Source organism: Nomascus leucogenys, chromosome 6 (genome assembly GCF_006542625.1).
Source record: "Nomascus leucogenys isolate Asia chromosome 6, Asia_NLE_v1, whole genome shotgun sequence".
Classification (NCBI taxonomy): Eukaryota; Metazoa; Chordata; class Mammalia; order Primates; family Hylobatidae; genus Nomascus; species Nomascus leucogenys.
The window spans coordinates 49,332,051-49,354,160 of NC_044386.1; the positions used below are offsets into that span (position 1 = coordinate 49,332,051).

A 22,110-nucleotide genomic window follows, 5' to 3' on the forward strand; every position below is an offset into this window, starting at 1 on the left:
GTTTTATAGCTGGATAGGTAAAAGGGTAAGTTCTTAAGCAAAGATGTATTACAAAGCAAATACTTCTCAAGTTTTCTGACTGCACAGTTCAAAGTTTCAACTACACATTTTACCTAACAGTTTTGAAATATTATAAAGCTTTACTGCATTCTAATGCGTGACGGTTTGTCAAAAGACTTGAACCTTCTCAGCCTTTCAGACTAGCAATTTATAGCTATAATTCAAAGTGATTCTGGTAGTAATTTTCATTCTTGCAGAAAATTTTCATTAACCAAAGAGTGAAACAGGAGCCGTATTTGCTGACCATGTTTTATTTGTCCTTTTTCTTCAAACAGGATAACCGAAGATACAGACAGTATTCAATAAAATAAAATAGATGAAACAAATTCTAAGAGACTGCGATGCCACATGCTACGTTTAACCTAATTTTATTCATGCTTGCCTTGGGATGGGGAATAGATCATTCAGTAAAAACATACAGTAAAAACAAAATGTCTTATATCATGTACAACTTTTAAACTACAATAATGATGTACCTTAATTATTTCCATGCACACAAGTCTAACATTCGTTTTTTTAAAAAATAAACACAATTAAGACTTCTAGGAGCATTTTATAATAAAGTAATTCCTAATTAATTTTTCTTTGTAGATAGATCAAGCACCTCCAAAATACAAATTCCTATACACAGTGAGCACATTACTTAAAATGAACACTTAAGTAAATTAAGTACGTGGACAGCCTTAGGATAAGCTGACATTATAGATTCAGCTAGGTAGGCAACAAACCATAGTGCCAAATGGAAAAAGTGTATTTGCAAATAAATTTTAAAAACTCAGTTAATTTTTATAATTAAATACAGAAAATATACTGATTTGCTAAAATAAATAAGATGTGATGTATTAACACTTCACTATAAAGAATGCATACCAGAACATTTATAAACAGTGAATGAGTTTTAAGAATAGTTTACTACAATAAACGCTGGCTAAATAGAAGTGCATTTTGTGAAGCACTATGGGTGGTATATGTTTTGCCACATACTCTTGTTACCTTGAGGTAGATAACACATGTGTACCAAATTCGGCATTCATTTTCAGTTGCTGCTGGTATCATGTGTTTTAAGAAATGTGTACAGTATGAAAAACTTGAAAATACTCATGAATGAAAAATGTCTTAGGAAAAAAATAGCTATTTTCATGCAATTATGTACAGTCTCACTGTGTAAATTTCAAGGCAAGGTTTGTTTCCTGTAAAACAGATCAATGTTCTATGAGAGAATGTTCTTGTCTTAGTGCATTTCGTTTATCTTCCTGCTTTGCATTATTTTGCTCTAGTCTTTATTTTTGTGTGCAAATGACATGCCAGTTAGTTAAAATGAAAACTATCTCACATGTAGAAAAAGAAAGTCTGGATTTTTAAAAACAAGAACTCATAAAATCCTTACTAAATGACACCATCTGATTCAAGTAAAAAATGACTTAAACACTAGTAATAAAAAAAGACAAAACACATTTCATGAAGAATACAAAGATAAATGTCTGCTGAGTGTTTTAGTTCAGATGTTTCAGAATGCTGCTGTATGTTTGATGAGGAATTTGAGGGGAAGATTTCATAGCAGAAGGTGTTAATGTGGCCTGTATTGACTTAAGTGGTGACCCAACTGGACTGTGAAACTGCGGGATGCCTATGGACTCGAGCTGCTTGTTAAAGAGGAACTCCCCACTGTTGTTCAGAAATCCTTCCTCATGTCCTCTCTCCCCAAGCTTCCCATCCTCTACTGGCTCAGTTTCTAGCATTTCAGTATCTTCTTTCCTGCTAAAGAACTTGTCCAAGTAACTAGTGTAAGTGTTTTCCTTCTCAACTTGTTCATCCTTCCTTACCTCACAAAACTGATTTATGAAAAAACAGTCCTCCCCACCACTCACAAACTGGCTGTCCCAAGAAGACTGGTACAAGGCTTCTAATTGAGCCAGATTTGCCATTCCTTTTTCCTGTTTTTCTTGGCTTACTGACTTTGATATCAAACTTTTCAATTCTAGTTGGGACACTGAGCTATTCAAGTCATTTAATTTATCAACAACATCAGTAGGCTCATGCTGGGAACTAAGCTGAATAGTTCCTGCGATAAAGGAATCAAAATCAAATCCCTGATTCTTTTCCCTTTCTTTTCCAGCCAGTTGCTGTGATGCTTCCTCTAGCGCTATCTGGGCTTTAACCAATCCATTTCTTTCACATTTTGATTTGCCTTTCTTATCAGATTTTTCTTTGCTTTGTTCTTTCCAATTGGAAAGATCTATAATAAGCTTGGGTTCATAGTAATGGTTAACTTCACTCTCTCTCCAAACTAAGTTATCTAAATATGATGATGACCTCGTTTTGTAGTTACAAGTATGGCTACACTCCAGATCACAGTATTTGTTTTCATGATGATCTGAGTATTGCCAACAAGGCTCAGTAGAGTAATTGGTATCAAAAGCAGGATCCTCCAGATACTTTTCCCGATCTCCATCCAAATATTTTCGGGGATCAACTTGTACTTCTTCTTCGTCAGTGACATCGGACAGAGCTCTTGGATCAAGCTGAACTTCATCAATATCAAAGTTGTTATGTACAGGCCAATCATGCTCTGAAAACTGACAATCATGATACCTGAAAAAAATCAATACACTAGTGTTATTCTACATATATGATTTCATTTTCAAATTCACTGAGTACCTTTTATGTGACAGCACTGTGCTAGGTCTATGAGGGGATAATTATAGGAGAGTAAATATGCCTGCCCTGCCCTACCAGAACTTAGTCTTGATAGGAAAGCTCTGTTAATATATTTGGTAATTGCCAATGAAGTCTGCAACTTCATTTCCAGTTTGTTTTTTGTCCACCAGTTCCATGCAAACAAAAGACTTCATAGCCACAAAATGCAGATCTCGAATCTCAATCAGGTACCTTACAAATTTTTACTCTACAGTAACGGCAACTAGAAGAGGAAGAGGTTTGCTGGAAAACTCATCACCATGAATAGCAAAAATCTCCCCGTGTATACATGTTACTGAATGTGCTATCCTATTACTGACATGCACAATCATTGAGGGAAAAGAAAGATGACTTAGCTAGGTATAATAGAAAATGCAGGCCGGGTGCAGTGGCTCACGCCTGCAATTCTATCACTTCAGAAGGCCAAGGTGGATGGAACACTTGAGGTCAGGAGTTTGAAATCAACCTGGCCAACATGGTGAAACTCCATCTCTACTAAAAATACAAAAATTAGCTGAACATGGTGGCGGGCGCCTGTAGTCCCAGCTAGTAGGGAGGCTGAGGCAGTAGAACTGCTTGAACTCAGGAGGTTGCAGTGAGCAAAGAGATGGGTGCCACTGCACTCCAGCCTGGCAACAGAGTGAGACTCCGTCTCAAAAAAGAAAAGAACCATATTTAGGGTATAGAAATGGACACATGGAGAAAAAAAAGTAGTTTGCTGATTTGTGTAAACATACCATACCAATACATCAACATTTGAGGAGGGGGAAAAAATTTCTTCTTAAAATCTTAAGATTAAAAAGATTGTCATTAGAGGTTCCCAAACTTGGCCATACATCAAAATCACTTGATGACTCTAAAAGCTACCATCCTACTTATATCTAAACTTCCCCAGAAATGTATTTATTTATTTGAAATGGAGTCTCACTCTATCACCCAGGCTGGAATGCAGTGGTGCAATCTTGGCTCACTGCAACTGCTGCCTCCCACGTTCAAGTGATTCTCCTGCCTCAGCCTCCTGAGTAGCTGGGACTACAAGCGCCCGCCATCAAGCCTGGCTTATGTTTGTATTTTTAGTAGAGATGGGGTTTCACCATGTTAGCCAGGCTGGTCTCGAACTCCTGACCACAGGTAATTGGCCTGTCTCAGCCTCGCAAAGCGCTGGGATTACAGGCATGAGCCACCGCGCCCAGCCAAACTTCCCTAGAAATCCAATTATTTCACTTTATGAAACATCAAAATATGGATAACATTATACACTCATGTTTAGACTTAAAAAAGTCTCTTTTACTGAACCTATGTTAAGTGTCCCCAAATTAATTTTTTCATTAGGAAAACAGATTCAAATATTGGCTGAGTACGGTGGCAGGCTAAGGCAGGCAGATCAGCTGAGGTCAGGAGTTCGAGACCAGCCTGGCCAACATAAAACCCCACCTCTACTAAAAATTAGCCAGGTGCCTGTAATCCCAGCTACTCGGGAGGCTGAGGCAGGACAGTGAGCTGAGATTGCATCACTGCACTCCAGCCTGGGTGACAGAGCAAGATTCCATCTCAAAAAAAAAAAAAAAACTGTATCTAATATAAGTCAAATAATTTTTATCTTAAGATATAACTACTGAGACACTGGAGATATTTTATTGGATATGATTGAGTCTTGTCATCTAATATCTTAAATTTTTGACATTCAAAAAATGACTCATTTCCAACCTTCACAGTTAAAGGACTTTGTAATTTTATTTACTAAATATGCCTTAATGACTTTGAAAATGTTTCAAAGTAGCATTTAACTTTTCCCATGTATCATCTAACCAGTAATTACTTTATTAAATATTTTAATTAATGGCTATTTATAGATATAAATATTAAGGATCATTACTAAATTTTTCTTTGAGATGGAGTCCTGCTCTATTGCCCAGACTGGAATGCAGTGGCATAATCTTGGCAGCCTCGGCCTCCTGGGTTCAAGTGATTTTCCTGCCTCAGCCTCCCAAGTAGCTAGGACCATAGGCGCCCGCCACCACACCTAATTTTTGTATCTTTACATTACTAAATTTTTAAGACTTCTACATTGTCTTATAATTTAAAAAAACTCACTACATATGGTCCACTGAAAGTTCAGTAAATATTTTTTTTCTAATTTAGGATCAATTTACCTTTCCCAGTTATAAATGTGACTGTGAGTTTCATCCATAAGCAAAATATCATCAACTTCATCTTCAATATGAAAAGGATGGCTTGAAATTGGCTCATCCATTGGAAAAGAATATATGCTCATGTAAGGATGGGAGAGTGCTTCTTCTGCTGTTAACCGATCCATAGGGCTAAATGTCAAAATTTGTTCCAGGAAATCCAGTGCTGCAGAAGAAAAGGTAAAAGTTTTGCTTACCTTTAGAAAAACAGTAAATGTTGATCTCATTTATTTAAATGACTAGCTAAGTGATTACCTTAGCACTTCATACTACACAACAGGAAATGAGCATCTTAATTGTACTGACAGGTCCCCATCTTATAAAGGGGAAAAATGGACTACACAATTAAAAAGTTAATTTGTCAGAAATAAAACTTACCTGATTTAGAACTTAAAAACGATTTTCTGGCTGAGTGTGGTGGCTCACGCCTGTAATCCCGGCCTAATACATAGGTTTTAATCCTAGCTCTGCAAGTCACTGGCTTAACTCAATTACTAGCACTGTAGTGCTGGATAGGCTACTAAAACTTGCTGAACATCAGTTTCTTCATGCATAAAGTAGACACAGATAATTCCTAAGGTACAAAAATGAGATGTAATCATAGTGTCTGGTATGTAATAAAAGCCCTTTCCCATCTTTCACTGATGAGCTGTTGTACTAATTTCTTGATCTCTGCTTCACATCACACTCCAGCATAGTTCACACACTGCCCTTGCGCATCTTAGGACTCTGGTTAACCACAAATCCAGTTCTTCCCATAAAATAGTCTAGTAGGCCTTCCTCAGCTCCTCACGCAGCCTGAAAGCTGTATTTACACACACTTCTATGCCTTATGATATAGACCTTCAACCCTGGATCATCACCATCTACTCTCTGCTCCCTGGCGACACAAAACTGATGAAAACTAGCTGCAATATCCCATACCTGGCTCATTACAAATTCATACTAAACAATTTCATTGTGACCTTTGCTATCTGGCCTTCTCTTTATGCTCTCGGTCTTCCTTATCATTCTCAACAGATAAACCCACTGCACATTTGTCTCAATCCCTACCTCTTCACTATGGTCACTCACACATCCTCTCATCCTTGCCTTCTAAGTGAGAAAGATGGCCTTTCTCTCTCAAGCCAACCTGTACTCTAGAAAGAACCCTATTCTTTTCTTTAGAAAGATAATTTTAAAACACAGCATCTTTGCTGTTGCCCAGGCTGGAGTGTAATAGCATGATCATAGCTCACTGTAGCCTTGAACTCCTGGGCTCAAGGAATCTTCCTGCCTCAGCCTCCTGAACAGCTAGGACTACAAGAATGCTACAGTGGTGCTGAAGCATGCCAAGATAGAGAAATATATGGTATACTACAGAAAGGGAGGATGAGAGGTAAGTATCGAGGGAAATGAACCAGAGTAGGGCTCCTAGGAGTCTTACACGTTCACTCAGATGTACTTAATCCTGTTTGCTTTTTTCCTTCAAAGATCATAAAGAGAGTGTGGGGTGAGAAGAACATGTATTCTTTTTACCATGTTGCCACTGCCTCAGAATGTGCTCTGTCCCAAAATAAAACTCCACTGTTAAGAAGAAAGTAGTATAGAGTATATAATTGATAAATCTTTAGTCTCAGAAACTCCATCCACTCTGCATTCACTTGCTTGCAAGCACAGTGCTGCCACATGTGACCACCAAGGATCTTCGCTCAATGGTTAACAAATCGCAGTCACTGGCCAAATATTCAGTTTAGTTCAAAGATTAAAACATGGTCCCCACCCTAATGATGGTATGAAAAAGATTCAAATAGCATTATACAGCAAGGTTACAAATGCTTCAACAGCACTGTCCTCTTGATTAGTGACGACTCTGAAGTGGATCCAGGTTATCACTGCACACAGTGTCTCCACCTGGCTGAGCAGAGCCACACCTTATTGAGGGTATGCAGACACCCACCCTGTTCCCCACTCCACCTCCCAATTCAGAATTACTAGTTTGCATTTTAAAAGCGCTCCTTGGCCAGGTGTGGTGGCTTACGCCTGTAATACTACCACTGTGGGAGGCTGAGGCGGAAAGGCTGCTTGAACTCAGGAGTTCAAGACCAGCCCGGGGAACACAGTAAGACTCTGTCTCTATTTTTCAATAAAAAATAAAAATAAAGTGTTCCCACAGAGGACTCGTTTAGTTATGAACAGGGATGTTGTGACAGTGGCTACAGGGTTACGAGCAAGGGAGCTGGCAATGGAATTTGTGAAGACAGACTCAAAGACTGATTAAGAATGTGGAACTACTGAAAAGCCTGCAAAACCTGCTGAAATTAAATACAGCAGCTTTCTTTTTATCCAGGCATTTACAGGAGTTCCAAGTATATCTGAGGGAAAAAATGCCATCATGATTTTGCCCCCAGTGCCTATATTCAAAATACTTGCTACTTGCTCTGGAAAGTGATTCAGAGGAACCAAAAAACAGATCGTAGCCCAAGTACCAGGACAAAAAAAGGGGGAAATAAGAGTTGGAAGTTTTACGTACACCTTAAGTGTATAAAGACTATTTCGGAGAAAGCCCCATATCTAAGGATAAAAGGCTCCAGCTTCCCTACAGATTCTGCCTCACACACAGGCATTAACGTTAGCGTCACTCTCGAGTCACAAGTCACAATACCTTCTCGACTAATTCCTGGAAGCAGCTGAGTTAAAGGTTTGTGTGGCTCAGTCATGTCATTTCTAATGTAAACTGGAATTACGCTGAGAAGCTCCTGACGATCTTCCTCATGTACAACAGGAATAGATTCTAAAATCAGCTGCATCTGTTCAAGTTCATGTGCACCTGAGGTTAAAAAAAAACCAAATACAACAAACACATTCCTCAATGTTTACTTATTTCACAATAAACATACTAATTTAAATATTATAATGACCAGTGGGGGGAAAAGTTTGAATTGTATCATCAGCAGGTTTCATTGCTTTGACTATCACCAAGCTACTTATCTGTTTCAATTTCTGCTTACTGATGTATTTAGTTTTAGCTGCTTTGTTTCCATAGGGAACTGACTCTTTTAAGTTTGGTCTCATATTAAGGTTATCACAAACTAGTGAAAAAAAAGCAACTGAGATTCAAGAGATCCTGGATTCTGGTCTTAACTGTACCACTAATTAACTGGCTATAACTTCAGAGACAATAGCTAACATCTCTTGGGACTTTATTTCAACATCAATGAAATGAAGGGTTGGACTAGACTTGTAAAATGAGAAGTTTTATAGTTCTATGTTAGGGCTCAGTTAGCATTTCTAGGCTGTTAGGCAATTAAAGAAATAAAGGGGGAAACTTTAGGCTAAATAGGTGACTTTTAAAAATTCCATTTGCTGTACTCCAGAGCATGGATGACAGAGTGAGACCCTGTCTCAAAAACAATAAAAATTCCACTTGCCTTTCCTTTAATGTCTATAAATTCATTGAACATTCAAAATTATTTTTATTTCCTATGAGCAGGACACTTGAGAATAGTTATGAAACAAAACAGACCAAGTGCCTGCCTTCATGGATCTTACAATCTTGTGGATAAAGACAGATAATTCTGTAAAGTAGGTTATATGGTGACATATGCTATAAAGAAAAAGAGTAAGCGAAGGGTGATAGCACTGTCGGGAAAAACACGGTTAATACTTTTTTAAAGTCAAGAGTTCGAGACCAGCCTGGCCAACATGGTAAAACCCCATCTCTACTAAAAATACAAAAATTAGCTGGGCAAGGCGCATGCCTGTAGTCCCAGCTACTTGGGAGGCTGAAGCACAAGAACTGCTTGAATCCTGGAGGAGGAGGTTGCAGTAAGCCAAGATCATGTCACTGTACTCTAGCCTGGGCAACAATGAGACTTTTTTTTTTTTTTTGAGACAAAGGAAGGCCTCACTAAGGAAGTGGGGAATACACCAAACATTCATATGGAAGAAAGAAAGGAGTTCTAGGAAGATGGAGAGAAGCCCAGAGGAGAGAGGTGGGTTGGTATGTTCAAGAAACAACAATTAGACAAGTGTAGCAAAAGTAGAGTAGCTTGGGGCACACAGTGGGAGCTAAGTCAGAGTGGTACTAGAACAAATGGTTTGCTTTACCCTGAGTTTGATGGAAAGCCATCATAGAGTTTGAGCAGAGATGACATGATCTACCTTATCTTTCAACAGGACCACTCTGGCTGCGATGTGGTAACTAAAGACGGCAAATACTGAAGCAGGAAAGAGAAGGTCCTTCTAACAGGAGAGACATAATGGCTGACTGGACTTGGGGAGGGATAGTAAGATCGACAGTAACAAGCCGTTAAGAGTCTGGATATAGTTTGAAGAAAGAGCCCACAGGATCTGTGCTAACAGAAATGAAGGACAATGACAAGATTTTTGTCTAAGCAACTGAAAAATGGAGGTACTGGTTTGCTAAGATGAGTAAAAACAAAGTATAAGGAAGAAATATCAGGGGCCCAGTTCTGGGTAGGTTAACTTTGTTATTAGACATCTGAGTGGAGATATTGAGTTAAGGAACCTGGAATTCAGATGAGAGGTCAGGGCTGAAGATATATATAAATTCAGGAGTCATCATCAGATCTAGATAATTCTTTTTTTTTTTTTTTTTTTTTTTTTTTGTGAGACGGAGTCTCGCTCTGTAGCCCAGGCTGGAGTGCAGTGGTGCAATCTGGACTCACTGCAAGCTCCGCCTCCCGGGTTCACGCCATTCTCCTGCCTCAGCCTCTCCGAGGAGCTGGGACTACAGGCGCCCGCCACCACGCCCGGCTAATTTTTTGTATTTTTAGTAGAGACAGGGTTTCACCGTGGTCTTGATCTCCTGACCTCGTGATCCGCCCGCCTCGGCCTCCCAAAGTGCTGGGATTACAAGCGTGAGCCACCGCGCCCGGCCAGATCTAGATAATTCTTAAAGGAATGAAAAAGAATGAGACTACCCAGGGACTAAGTGAAGCTAGAGAAGCAGGGAGCCCAAGGACTGAATCTGGGATACTTCCAACATGAGGAGAAAGAGAACTGGCAAAGGTGACTGGAAAGAGGCCAGGGAAGAATTCAAGAGTGGCGTGCCCAAAGACAGGTGAAAAAGCACCTGAAGAGGTGAAGATCAATTGCAACAAATGCTGGAGATGGCTCAAAATGAGGACTTAGAGTTGATAAGGGATTTAGCATTATGGAGATCACTGATGACCTGTGGAGAGTGGTTTCTGGTGCAGGACCAAGCCTGACTGGACAGGGTGAAAGACAGAATGTAAGCAGAGGAATTAAGAGCAGCAAGGATACACGCATCTTTTGAGAAGTTTTACATCCAAAGAGTACAGTAGTATGTGGCAGTGGCTGAGGGACTGTGGGGGTCAGGACAGATTATTTTGTAAGACTGGAAAAATTCTATCAATGTTTGAACGAATACTGATAAAAGTGATCTAGCAGAAGAGGTAAAGTGAAGATACAAGAGATAAAAGTGCTACAGCAGGAAAGAGGGAAAATATCTACTGCCCAAGTACAAGTGTTAAGCTGGGACAGGAACACCTACAGAGAGACAATCTGGACACACAAGAGAAATGCACCAAAAAATAAGACTATATAACACTTTCTACAGGCTAAAAATACACTGATTAACAATGAATGCTTGGTCCTTACCTTTTGTTGCTCTGTTCATTTGCAACTTATACCTAATAACCACTCAGATTTCCCTTCATGTTTTTATTGAATGGTTCACTGACAAAAATCAATAAAGCACCTGGCAACTAGAAACAAACTACAACCTAGATCTTTCCAATCATGTCACAAACTATTCCTATAAAATGTAAAACTATGCTACTTAAGAGTTTTAAAACAAATCCAAGTATTTTTATTCCTATATTTAATGTCTGAATGTGCATTGAACATTTAAAAACAAACATTCACAAATACAGCCGAGAGCAGTGGCTCACACCTGTAATCCCAGCACTTTGGAAGGCTGAGGCAGGTGAGGAGTTCAACACCAGCCTGACCAATATGGTGAAATCCTGTCTCTACTAAAATTTCAAAATTTAGCCGGGCATGGGGCCATGCACCTATAGTCCCAGCTACTCGGGAGGCTGAGGCAGGAGAATCGCTTGAACCCAGGAGGAGGAGGTTTCAGTTAGCTGAGCTCATGCAACTGCACTTCAGCCTAGGCGACAGAGCAAGACTCCTTCTCAAAAAAAAAACCTTTGTATAATCCATGCAGCAGCAGTAGATACCTCATTTCTATGATTTGGAGCATGACCAAATGATTTTTCATTGTATAGACCTAAATTTGTTTTTGTTCTAAGACAAAGTCTTGCTCTGTTGCTCAGGCTGGAGTAAGTGGCATGATCACAGCTCACTGTAGCCTTGACCTGCCAGGCTCAAGCAATCCTCCCACCTGAGCCCCTTGAATAGCTGGGACCACAGGTGTGCACCACCACACCCAGCTACATTGTTGTTTTTTTGTCGAGACAGGGTCTCACTATGTTGCCCAGGCTGGTCTCAAACTCCTGGGCTCAAGTGATCCTCTGGTCTCAGCCTCCAAAAGTGCTGGGATTACATGCATGAGCCACACATCTGGCTTTTCTGACTCGTTACTGTGGTGGCTTTAAAATGTGTCCACTTGGCCGGGCACGGTGGCTCTTGCCTGTAATCCCAGCACTGTGGGAGGCCAAGGCACACAGATCACCTGGGGTCAGGAGTTTGAGACCGGCCTGGCCAAAAGGGTGAAACTACTAAAAATACAAAAGTTAGCTGGGTGTGGTGGCAGATGCCTGTAATCCCAGCTACTTGAGAGGCTGAGGCAGGAGAGTCGCTTGAACCCAGGAGGCGGAGGTTGCAGTGAGCCAAGATCACACCATTGTACGATTGTTGCCTAGGCAACAAGAGCAAGACTCCATCTCGGGGAAAAAAAAAAATTATATATATATATATCCACTTTACCCCTGTTCATTTGAGAAGGTAAAAAACGGGGAAAAAAAAAAAGGCCCAAAAATTCTTTTGATACTCCTCCCTTTAAAGGGTGGAACTGAACTCCGCTCCCATTGACCATGAAGTGTACTTAGTGACTCACTTCTAACACATAAAGCTAAAGTTGACAGTATGTAACTTTTGAGACTTGGTCACATAAAGAGATTTTACATGTGTGGTCAACTGATTTTTTATGAAAGTGTCAAGATAATTCAATGGGGAAAGAATCTTTTCAACAAATGGTGCCAGGACAAGAGGATGTCCACATGCAAAAGAATGTATAAAAGTTAATCCCTTCCCCTCCCACCCCTGCCCAATACAGTCTCGCTCTGTTGGCCAGGCTGGAGTGCAGTGGCGAGATCTCGGCTCACTGCAACCTCCACCTCCCAGGTTCAAGCGATTCTCCTGCCTCAGCCTCCCGAGTAGCTGGGATTGTAGGTGCGCACCACCACGCCCAGCTAATTTTTGTATTTTTAGTAGAGACAGGGTTTCACCATGTTGGCCAGGCTGTTCTCGAACTCCTGACCTCAGGTGATCCACTTGCCTCTGCATCCCACAGTGCTGGGGTTACAGGTGTGAGCCAACGCACGCAGCTGTAAAAGTTAATCCTATAAAACTCTCAGAAGACAACACAGGAGAAAACATCCATGACCTTGGGTCAGGCAATTACTCCTCAGACATGACACCAAAAACAAAAGAGACAAAAGAAAAAGGTAACTGGACTTCAGAATTAAAATCTTGTTTCAGGCCTGGCATAGTGGCTCACACCTGTAATCCCAGCACTTTGGGAGGCCGAGGTGAGTGGATCATGAGGTCAGGAGTTCGAGATCAGCCTGACCAACATGGTGAACCCCGTCTCTACTAAAAATACAAAAATCAGCTGGGCATGGTGGTGTGTGCCTGTAATCCCAGCTACTCAGGAGGCTGAGGGAAGAGAATCGCTTGAACCCAGGAGGGAGAGGTTGCAGTGAGCCGAGATCGTGCCACTGTACTCCAGCCCAGGCGAGAGAGCAAGACTCTGTCTCAAAAAAAAAAATAAATAAATAAATAAATCTTGTTTCAAAAGACACTATAAAGAGAAAAAACTGCAGAATAGGAGAAAATACATGTAAATCACAAAAGATTTGTATTCAGAATTATGTAAAGAATTCTTACAACTCAATAATAAAAAGACAACCCAATTTAAAAAATGGACAATAGATCTGGACATTCAATCATCCATTAGTTATTAGGGAAATGCAAATCAAAACCACAATGAGGCCGGGTGCAATGGCTCCCGCCTGTAATCCCTGCACTTTGGGAGGCCAAGGCGGGCAGATCATTTGAGGTTAGGAGTTCAAGACCAGCCTGGCCAACATGGTGAAACCCCGTCTCTACTAAAAACACAAAAATTAGCTGGGCGTGGTGGCACATGCCTTTGTAATCCCAGCTACTTGGGAGGCTGAGGGCAGGAGAACTGCTTGAACCTGGGAGGCAGCAGTTGCAGTGAGCCAAGATTGCACCACTGCACTCCAGCCTGGATGACAAAGCGAGACTCCGTCTCGAAAAAAAGAAAAAACAAACCACAATGAGATACTACTTCATACCCGATAGGATGGCTATACTCAAAAAGACAAAATTTAACTCTCATGCATTGGTGGTGGGAATGTAAAATGGTACAGCTGTGCTGGGAAACTCTTCTTCAAAAAGTTAAACAGTTACCACATGACCCAGCAATTCCACTCCTAGGTATACATACCGAAGAGAACTGAACACATATTTTCACACAAAAACTTGTACACAAATATTTACAGCAGCATAATTCATAACCAAGAAGTGGAAACCCAAATGTCCATCAACTGAGGAATGGATAAACAGCATGTGGTATATCCATATAGCAGAATACTATTTGCCCATAAAAAGGAAAAAAATACTAACATATGCCACAACATGGGTAAACCTCCAAAATATTGCTACATGAAAGAAGCCTGTCACAAAGTCCAAATGTTACCTGAAACAACCAGGGTAGGCAAATCCATAGAGACATAAAGTAGATTAGTGGATGCCAGGGGCTGGGGGAAAGAGGAAATGAGAAGTGACTGCTAATGGTTTGCAGGATCTTTCAGGAGCCAAGACAGTGTTCCAAAATTAGATTGTGGTAATGGTTACACAACTCTGTAAATATACTAAAAAATATGGAACTATATAATTTAAGTAAATTGTATGATATGTGAATTATATAACAATACAACTTTTTAAAAAAAGATATACTGGCTTTCTCCTTGCTGTCTTTTGGATCACTGGTTCTAGAGGAAGCCAGCCACCATATTACGAAGACACTCAAGCAGTCCTATGGAGAAGCCCACATGGTGAGGAACCGAAGCCTCTTGGTAACTGTCATGTAAGTAAGCTATCTAGAAGTGGATCCTCCTGCCTTGGTCAAGCCTTCAGGGTAACCTGCTGCCCTTACCAACATCTGGACTGAGAAAAACATGAGCTAGAACCACCCAGCTAAAGCACTCCCATATTTTGACACGCAGAAACTGTAAAACGATAATAAATGTTTGTTGTTTAAGCTACTAAGTTTTGGAGTAATTTGTCACACTGCAACAAACAGAATTGTTTATATATGCTGGAAGGCACCTGATATCAGGAACATAACCTCTAATACAGTATTGTCCCTAAGCAAAAATCAATCCATTTAATAATTTAGTTTCCAGGAATCCCTCCGAATTTCAATTTAGAAAAGTATCATACATCTTAGAAATTTTTTTTATTTTTTTTTTTTTTTATTTTTTTTGAGACAGAGTCTCTGTCACCCAGGCTGGAGTGCAATGGCACGATCCCAGCTCACTGCAACCTCTGCCTCCCAGGTTCAAGCAATTATCGTGCCTCAGCCTCCCCAGTAGCTGGGATTACAGGCATGCGCCACCATGCCCGGCTAATTTTTGTATTTTTAGTAGAGATGGGGTTTCACCATGTTGGCCAGGCTGGTCTCAAACTCCTGACCTCAAGTGATCTGCCGGCCGCAGCCTCCCAAAGTGCTGGGATTACAGGCGTGAGCCACTGAGCCCAGCCAGAAATTTTAGATAAATATTAGAAAAAAATTATAAAGAGCTGGCTGGCTGTTATATAAACTAAGTACTGGCATTAACATACTTACAAAACATTTATGCACGCTGTCCTTTCTTCACCAGTGCTCTCCTACGTATACTCATCTTTCTTATGTAAATAGGCTCTGGCCTATTCCTTTCCTTCTGCTCTTAGCACAGTCTGGGGGTCGGGGAACCACTCTAAAAATGGGTATAGAGGGCCGGGCACGGTGGCTCACACCTGTAATCCCAGTACTTTGGGAGGCTGACGCAGGTGGATCACGAGGTCAGGAGATCGAGACCATCCTGGCTAACACGGTGAAATCCCATGTCTACTAAAAATACAAAAAATTAGTAGCCAGGCGAGGTGGCGGGCGCCTATAGTCCCAGCTACTCAGGAGGATGAGGCAGGAGAATGGTGTGAACCCCGGAGGCGGAGCTTGCAGTGAGCCGAGATCGCGCCACTGCACTCCAGCCTGGGTGACAGAGCGAGACACCGTCTCAGAAAAAAAAAAAAATGGGTATAGAGGGGAAAAAAGTTATGTCAAAAGACAGAAAAAGGCCTTAATCACTATCACACCACTTCCCCAACTAAAAAATCTTCAGTACCCCTACTATTCCTTATTTTTCCATATGGAAAGTCCTCTGCCTACTTTCTAAATACTTTCTAGTATTCTGACCCCATCTTAACTAGTCATAAACATGTTTATTATTATTTGACAACTTGCATGAATCTCAGATTGATGAATGCACCAGGCTTATACTTTTATTTATATGGGTACCCTTAAATAACACATTTTCTCTCTTCCCCAATTAAAATTCTTCGCTTTTTCTAAATAGTGAAAAATCTGTTTGACTCCATCATGCCTTCCATTCCAGCAATCACTGATGCATAGCTTCTCTAAGTTTATAGCTCTAGTCTATACTAAATAATTATACAGATGTATGCTTTGCTTTATGACACAAGACATTTTTCATGGATTATTCATCTCATCTTGACAAAGTCCTCTCTCACACACTTCTTTAGACTTCTAAATAGCACCAAACTTAACAAAAAATTACTTGTTTGGTTGTTTACAGGGGGAGGGGACCAAGAAAAATTTGTTGGATTTTCAACAATGGCTTAAAATTTTCACCAGGAAGTGATGATACTGACAGAATTATGCAACTCAAGTATCAACACAAATTACCAACAAGTATTATGGGTTCACAAAATATGAAATTATATTTAAAAAGGAGTTCGGATAATTTATGAAGTGACCAATTTAGTGAATATGTAAGTTTTCTCAATTTTTTAATTAAAAACGCCAATTTATCTGTTCATTTTAGTATTCCAGATCATAACAAATTATTTTAAATCTTACATCAATCTTGCTTCAGAGATAAAATGCAAAATTACTTCTCTTTGGGAAAATTTTTCCCCCCACAAAATACTAACCTGCAAAAAGGGTTTTACCAGTCAGCATTTCAGCAAAGATGCAGCCTGCAGCCCACATGTCAATGGCCTTAGTATAATTATTAGGAGAAAGTAAAAGACGTGGAGATCTGTACCATTTAGTAACCAATCCTTCAGAAAGATGACCCTATAAAAGAAAAAAACATACTTTTTTTACTTTAGCTAAAGGACAGTACTTACAACTTGATTAAAGAATCCTTAATCTGCCGGGCGTGGTGGCTCATGCCTGTAATCCCAGCATTTTGGAAAACCAAGGTGGGCGGATCACCCAAGGTCGGGAGTTCGAGACCAGTCTGACCAACACGGAGAAACCTCGTCTCTACCAAAAATACAAAATTAGCCAGGTGTGGTGGTGCATGCCTGTAATCCCAGCTACTTGGGAGGCTGAGCCAGGAGAATCGCTTGAACCCGGGAAGTAGAGGTTGCGGTGAGCCGAGATCGCGCCATTGCACTCCTGCCTAGACAACAAGAGCAAAACTCTGTCTCAAAAAAAAAAAAAAAAAAAAAAAACAAGAATCCTTAATCTTTAACCCCAGCACTTTGGGAGGCTGAGGTAGGTGGATCACTTGAGGCCAGGAGTTTGAGACCAGCCTGGGCAACATGGTGAAACTCCGTCTCTACTAAAAATACAAAAATTAGCCTGGTATGGTGGCATACGCCTGTAGGCCCAGCTACTTGGGAGGCTGAGGTGGGAGGATCACTTAAGCGCAGGAGACAGAGGTTGCAGTGAGCCAAGAGCAAGACCCTGTCTAAAAAAAATTATATATATAACTCTAGTTATAGTGTTAACTCTAGGCCACACATTCAAAGCATGTTTCAGAAGATGAGCTGGTTTACACTAAAAGTCTTGAGATAATCAAGGAGGAAGTATGCTTCAAGTCAGAACAGTAGGGAAGAGCACCAGAGGTGCTACTTATAAACCGATGTTACCTCCTTATTGACCTCTACTATAAGTTCTATTCATAACCTATTCAACTACTTTACAATTACAAAGCACCTTACAAAACCTTATACATATATTGCCTTATTTCATCCTCAAAACTACCCTGAGAGATTGTGATGGTAGATATTAACTCCATTTTATAGGTGTGATGACTGAGAGATTAAGGGATCTGCTTCAAGTCATATAGCTAGTTGGATGTAGAAATGGAGTCAATTTTATATAGTATAAGTCTTAGTTCAGTGCACTATCCACAATACTCTTCACTGTGGATACAGTACTCTATCCACAATACTTCGCTGTGGACGTGGTCAGTGTAATACTCATCTGTTTTTCTTTTTCTCTAGGAAAAAAAAGTGTCTGTGTTGCCCAGGTTGGTCTCAAACTCCTGGCCTCAAGTGATCCTCCTGCCCTGGCCTCCTAAAGTGCTGAGATTACAGGCAGGAGCCACCGCGCTTCCAGCCTAGAACTCATTTTCTACAAAATATCTTTTTTGTTTTGAGATAGAGTTTTGCTCTTGTTGCCCAGGCTGGAGTGCATTGGCGTGATCTCAGCTCTTTGCAACCTCCACCTCCCAGATTTTCCTGCTTCAGCCTCCCGAGTAGCTGGAATTACAGACATGCACCACCAGGCACAGCTAATTTTGTATTTTTAGTAGAGACAGGATTTCACCATGTTGTCAGGCTGGTCTCAAACTCCTGACCTCAGGTGATCCGCCTGCCTCAGCCTCCCAAAGTGCTAAGATTACAGGTGTGAGCCACTGCACCTGGCCCAAATAAAAATACCTTAATGTGGGCTGGGCGTGGTGGCGGGCACCTGTAATCCCAGCTACTTGGGAGGCTGAGGCAGGAGAATCGCTTGAACCCAGGAGGCGGAGGTTGCAATGAGCTGAGATCACACTATTGCACTCCAGCTTTGGCAACAAGAGCACAACTCAGTCTCAAAAAAATAAATACATAAAAATAAAAATAATCTTCATGTGAAACAACACGTATGAAGATTTGTCTTAGGCGTGTACTGTGGAAAGCCAACAAAGCAGGGCTCCCAGGGGTTCTTTACAACCAAAGCAGCTCCACCTCTCTATTTTAAACATCAGGGTCCCACATAAGATTTCATTTCAAAACTAAAAGACCAAGGTTCGGCTTGAAAAATATTAAATTCTTGTATGAAGGCAATTTGCTATCTAAGATGAAGGTGCTGTGAATCTTTTTGGCTATACTTACCACCAATTGTTTATGTGAATTTAGATTTCAAGCTAAATTTAGTTTAAACAAAGCAGAACTGAATAGTACAGGCTCAAAGAGACAAAAGAAGACAAAAGCTTGGGTGTGCTGGCATGCACCTTTAGCCTCAGCTATTCAGGAGGCTGAGGCCAGAGGATCACTTGAGCCCAGGAGTTTGACGCCAGCCTGAGCAACACAGGAAAATCTTGTCTCTAAAAACTAAAAAAAAAAAAAATAAAAAAAATAAAAAAAAAAAAAAAGGCTGGGCATGGTGGCTCACACCTGTAATCCTAGTGTTTTGGGAGGCTGGCACAGGCAGATCACTGGAGGCTAGGAGTTCAAGACCAGCCTGGCCAACATGGTGAAGCCCTGTCTACTAAAAATACAAAAAAGTTAGCTGGGCGTGATGGCACGCGCCTGTAATCCCAGCTACTTGGGAGGCTGAGGTACAAGAATCGCTTGAATCCAGGGGATGAAGGTTGCAGTGAGCTGAGATGGTGCCACTGCACTCCACCCTTTGCAACACAGTTAGACTCTGTCTCAAAAACAAAAGACCTAAAGTTGAAATAGCATCCCCTTTTACCACAATTCTGTCCCCAAAGAAAGAAGAGTATATTCCACTTTTAAATAACTAAGGGAGAATTTCATTTATAATAAATAATCATATACTTTAGAACTTCATTATAATAACCATGTATTTTTAGAAATTTGTATTTAATTATTCCACTCCACCTTCATTTCAAACAGAGAGACTGTGAAAGATTTGTCTCAGAAAAAAAGGCACTATGTAAAGTTTAATAAGATTAAAAATTCTGCCACAATATACAAAGAAAATACAAGCACCTATTCCTGATTAAGTGTATCAGTTTAAAGGTCTGTCTCAGCTGGCTTTCTCTACATACCTTATGGGAATAATGAGGATCCATGATCCGTGCAAGACCAAAGTCACCTATCTTCAGCACCAAGTCTTCAGTATTAATGAAAAGATTAGCTGGTTTGAGATCTCTGTGCAGTACATTTGCAGAGTGAATATACTTGAGCCCCCGTAGCAGCTGATACATGAAAAGCCTGGCATGCTCTTCCAGTAAAGGGCCCTGCTCCAGCACATTAGCCAAGTCTGTCTCCATGTACTCCTGAACAATGTAAACACTGTTCAGTTCCGTAAGAGAGCCCACGTCGTCTGTTAATTGGCTTCCACTGGGACCAAGAATTTCAAACACTTTCACAATGTTATCATGGTCAAGTCTTCTAATAATTTTGATTTCACGTAGAGCATGTTTGACACTCTGGGGATCAGTAAGGACAATTTTCTTGATGGCTACTCTTTTGTCACAGTCATTGTCTACAGCAGAAAAAACCAAGCCATTGCCTCCACAACCCAATGGTTTTAAGTCCATATACCTAGAACCCAGATCAAAACCATGAATGTTCATGAGACTTTCAAATTTCTCTGCCATTTTGAAACCCTTACTATTGCCTTTTCCTTTCAAATTGAACTTGTGTAAACAAGGAAGAAAACTGGTATCAAAAGGAAAGATCTTTCAAAAAGGGAGAAGAAAAATAATTATGCTTCCACAGCAAGATGGTTTCTTGATGTTCATTGCATATGCCAAACAGGCCTGTTGAGTTCCCCTTAGATTTAAAGCTCAAAAAGCTCTACTCATATTGAGAAATTAAAAAGATTGCAGTACTCATAGTTCAAGAAAGGGGCAGCAACTCTGCAGACATTTAACGAAAACAAGAAACTCAAACGGAATGAAATGACATACTGTGCACTCAGATTACCGTGCTAAACGATTTAACATTTAACAAAAATGTGAATAAATATGCACACAACAGGCTTCTATGAACATTCTCCTCACAGTGCAGATACATTCAGTGTTGGACTGGTCCTGAGCAGCATCATTCTAAGGTGCTGGTAAGCACTATTTCCGTTTTGCTTCTTTTCTTCCTTGGTTGCTATATATTTATTTCAACAGGAAGCCCTGGCGGCTGTTGGTTAACAGAAGGTGTCTTTTGTTAGTGATCAGGTGGCTCCAGCTCACCACAATCACAATCAAAGCTACCGTCCATCTTACTCTGATACAACCTGGGGGGTGAGAAAAAGAAGAAGGAGAGTCATCACTGCAGGAAATACTCCTTTCTTCAAATTTGTAGTATGACACAAACTGGGCATTTAGCAATAAACTACTACTGGTACATTAAACTTAATTATGGTCATTAAGCGACAAATTACCCTTAATCAAAAATAGCTTACGAAAATGTTATGAGCAATTCACACATATTGGCCCGGGCTCCAGATTTCACTACACTAGATTCTTGGTAACACTTAGGCTCATTAGGTTGTACCATTTCTGAAATGCCAACAAGTATGGGAAGGTTCATAGTATTTTTATAGAACTCGAGTTTTGTGAGGAGTAAAACATTAGTAACATCTATCTAAAAGAATATATAAGAAGCCTGCAATGTGTTAGTTTGTTAAAGAGCATGTTTACTTATTAACTATGCCTATCAATATCCAATGAACAAAAATCTAACAGCACAAATATGCAAATAATGCTCTTCAATTTATAAAGGTAAACTTGAACAGTGAATAATACCTATGAAAAGGTATTTAATGTGACTGATAGGAAAAGATTACCTTAAGAGAACATTTCAGATTGAAAAAATATGCTTCTCTGTTAATGTCAAGTCTGAGGAGTGTAGAAAAACTTTCACACAATAGTGGTTGGAGTTTAAATTAGTAAAAACTTCAGAGCAATTTGGCATAAACATATAAATGAATAAATAAATAGCATACTCTATGACCCGGCCATTTTTCTTCACAGTAAACTCCCTAGAGAAAGGCTCATTTTTTTGGTAAAGAAAATCAGAAACAACCTAAACTTCATAAAATAGGAGAACAGATAAGTAGTTATACGCATGCAAAATAGTATTTTTTGGTACGTACATATGTATATTGCAAAAGGAAAAAAAAAAAAAAAGAAAAAAAACTGAGACAAATACCAAATTCATAATGATTACCTGGAGGTTATTAAGAGACCAGAATCATTTCTCTGCGTTTTAATGGGTTATTTATTTTAAAATAACAAGCATGGCAGATTACTAGAATCTTATAGAGCTGGGTGGTATGTATATGAAGGATCATTATATTGATCTCTGTACACTTAAAATATTTCATACTTTAAAAAATATCCTATAAAAGGGCAGGAAAAAACAGCCTCAACTCCAGTAGATGGTTCCCTAGCCAGCCTGAAAAAAAATAAATGCAACTTGGTTCTTTCAGTTTCTTAATGGCCTAATTGCAGAGTACCCAGAGTACCAGACATGAGGCATTATGGAAAATCAGGTAGTCAGAATTCCTAACAAGTAAGACCAGACAATATTTTAGGCAGAAAGAATAAAGCCACCAATTTATTCATTTAATATATAAACATATATTGAGCAACTATTATATGCTAGGCAGGAGCAAACCTGATATGAGCAAAAGGATTCTGGCCCTCAGTAAACTCAACTCATTGTCCAATAG

The 22,110-nt window shown here is 40.0% G+C and overlaps 1 protein-coding gene across 1 annotated transcript in view; it reads right to left on the reverse strand.

Moving 5' to 3' along the window:
* Positions 1-292: 292 nt before the first annotated feature.
* Positions 293-22,110, reverse strand: part of MAPK6 (mitogen-activated protein kinase 6) — a 49,620-nt gene continuing 27,802 nt past the window's right edge. Inside the window, exons 2-6 of the mRNA XM_030814084.1 lie at positions 19,484-20,670; positions 16,401-16,545; positions 7,591-7,755; positions 4,911-5,112; positions 293-2,652 (exon numbers count right to left, since the gene is read on the reverse strand). Coding sequence (XP_030669944.1) covers positions 1,554-2,652; positions 4,911-5,112; positions 7,591-7,755; positions 16,401-16,545; positions 19,484-20,038 — 2,166 coding nt within the window. The 5' untranslated portion in view covers positions 20,039-20,670 and the 3' untranslated portion in view covers positions 293-1,553. The remainder of the gene's footprint in view (positions 2,653-4,910; positions 5,113-7,590; positions 7,756-16,400; positions 16,546-19,483; positions 20,671-22,110) is intronic.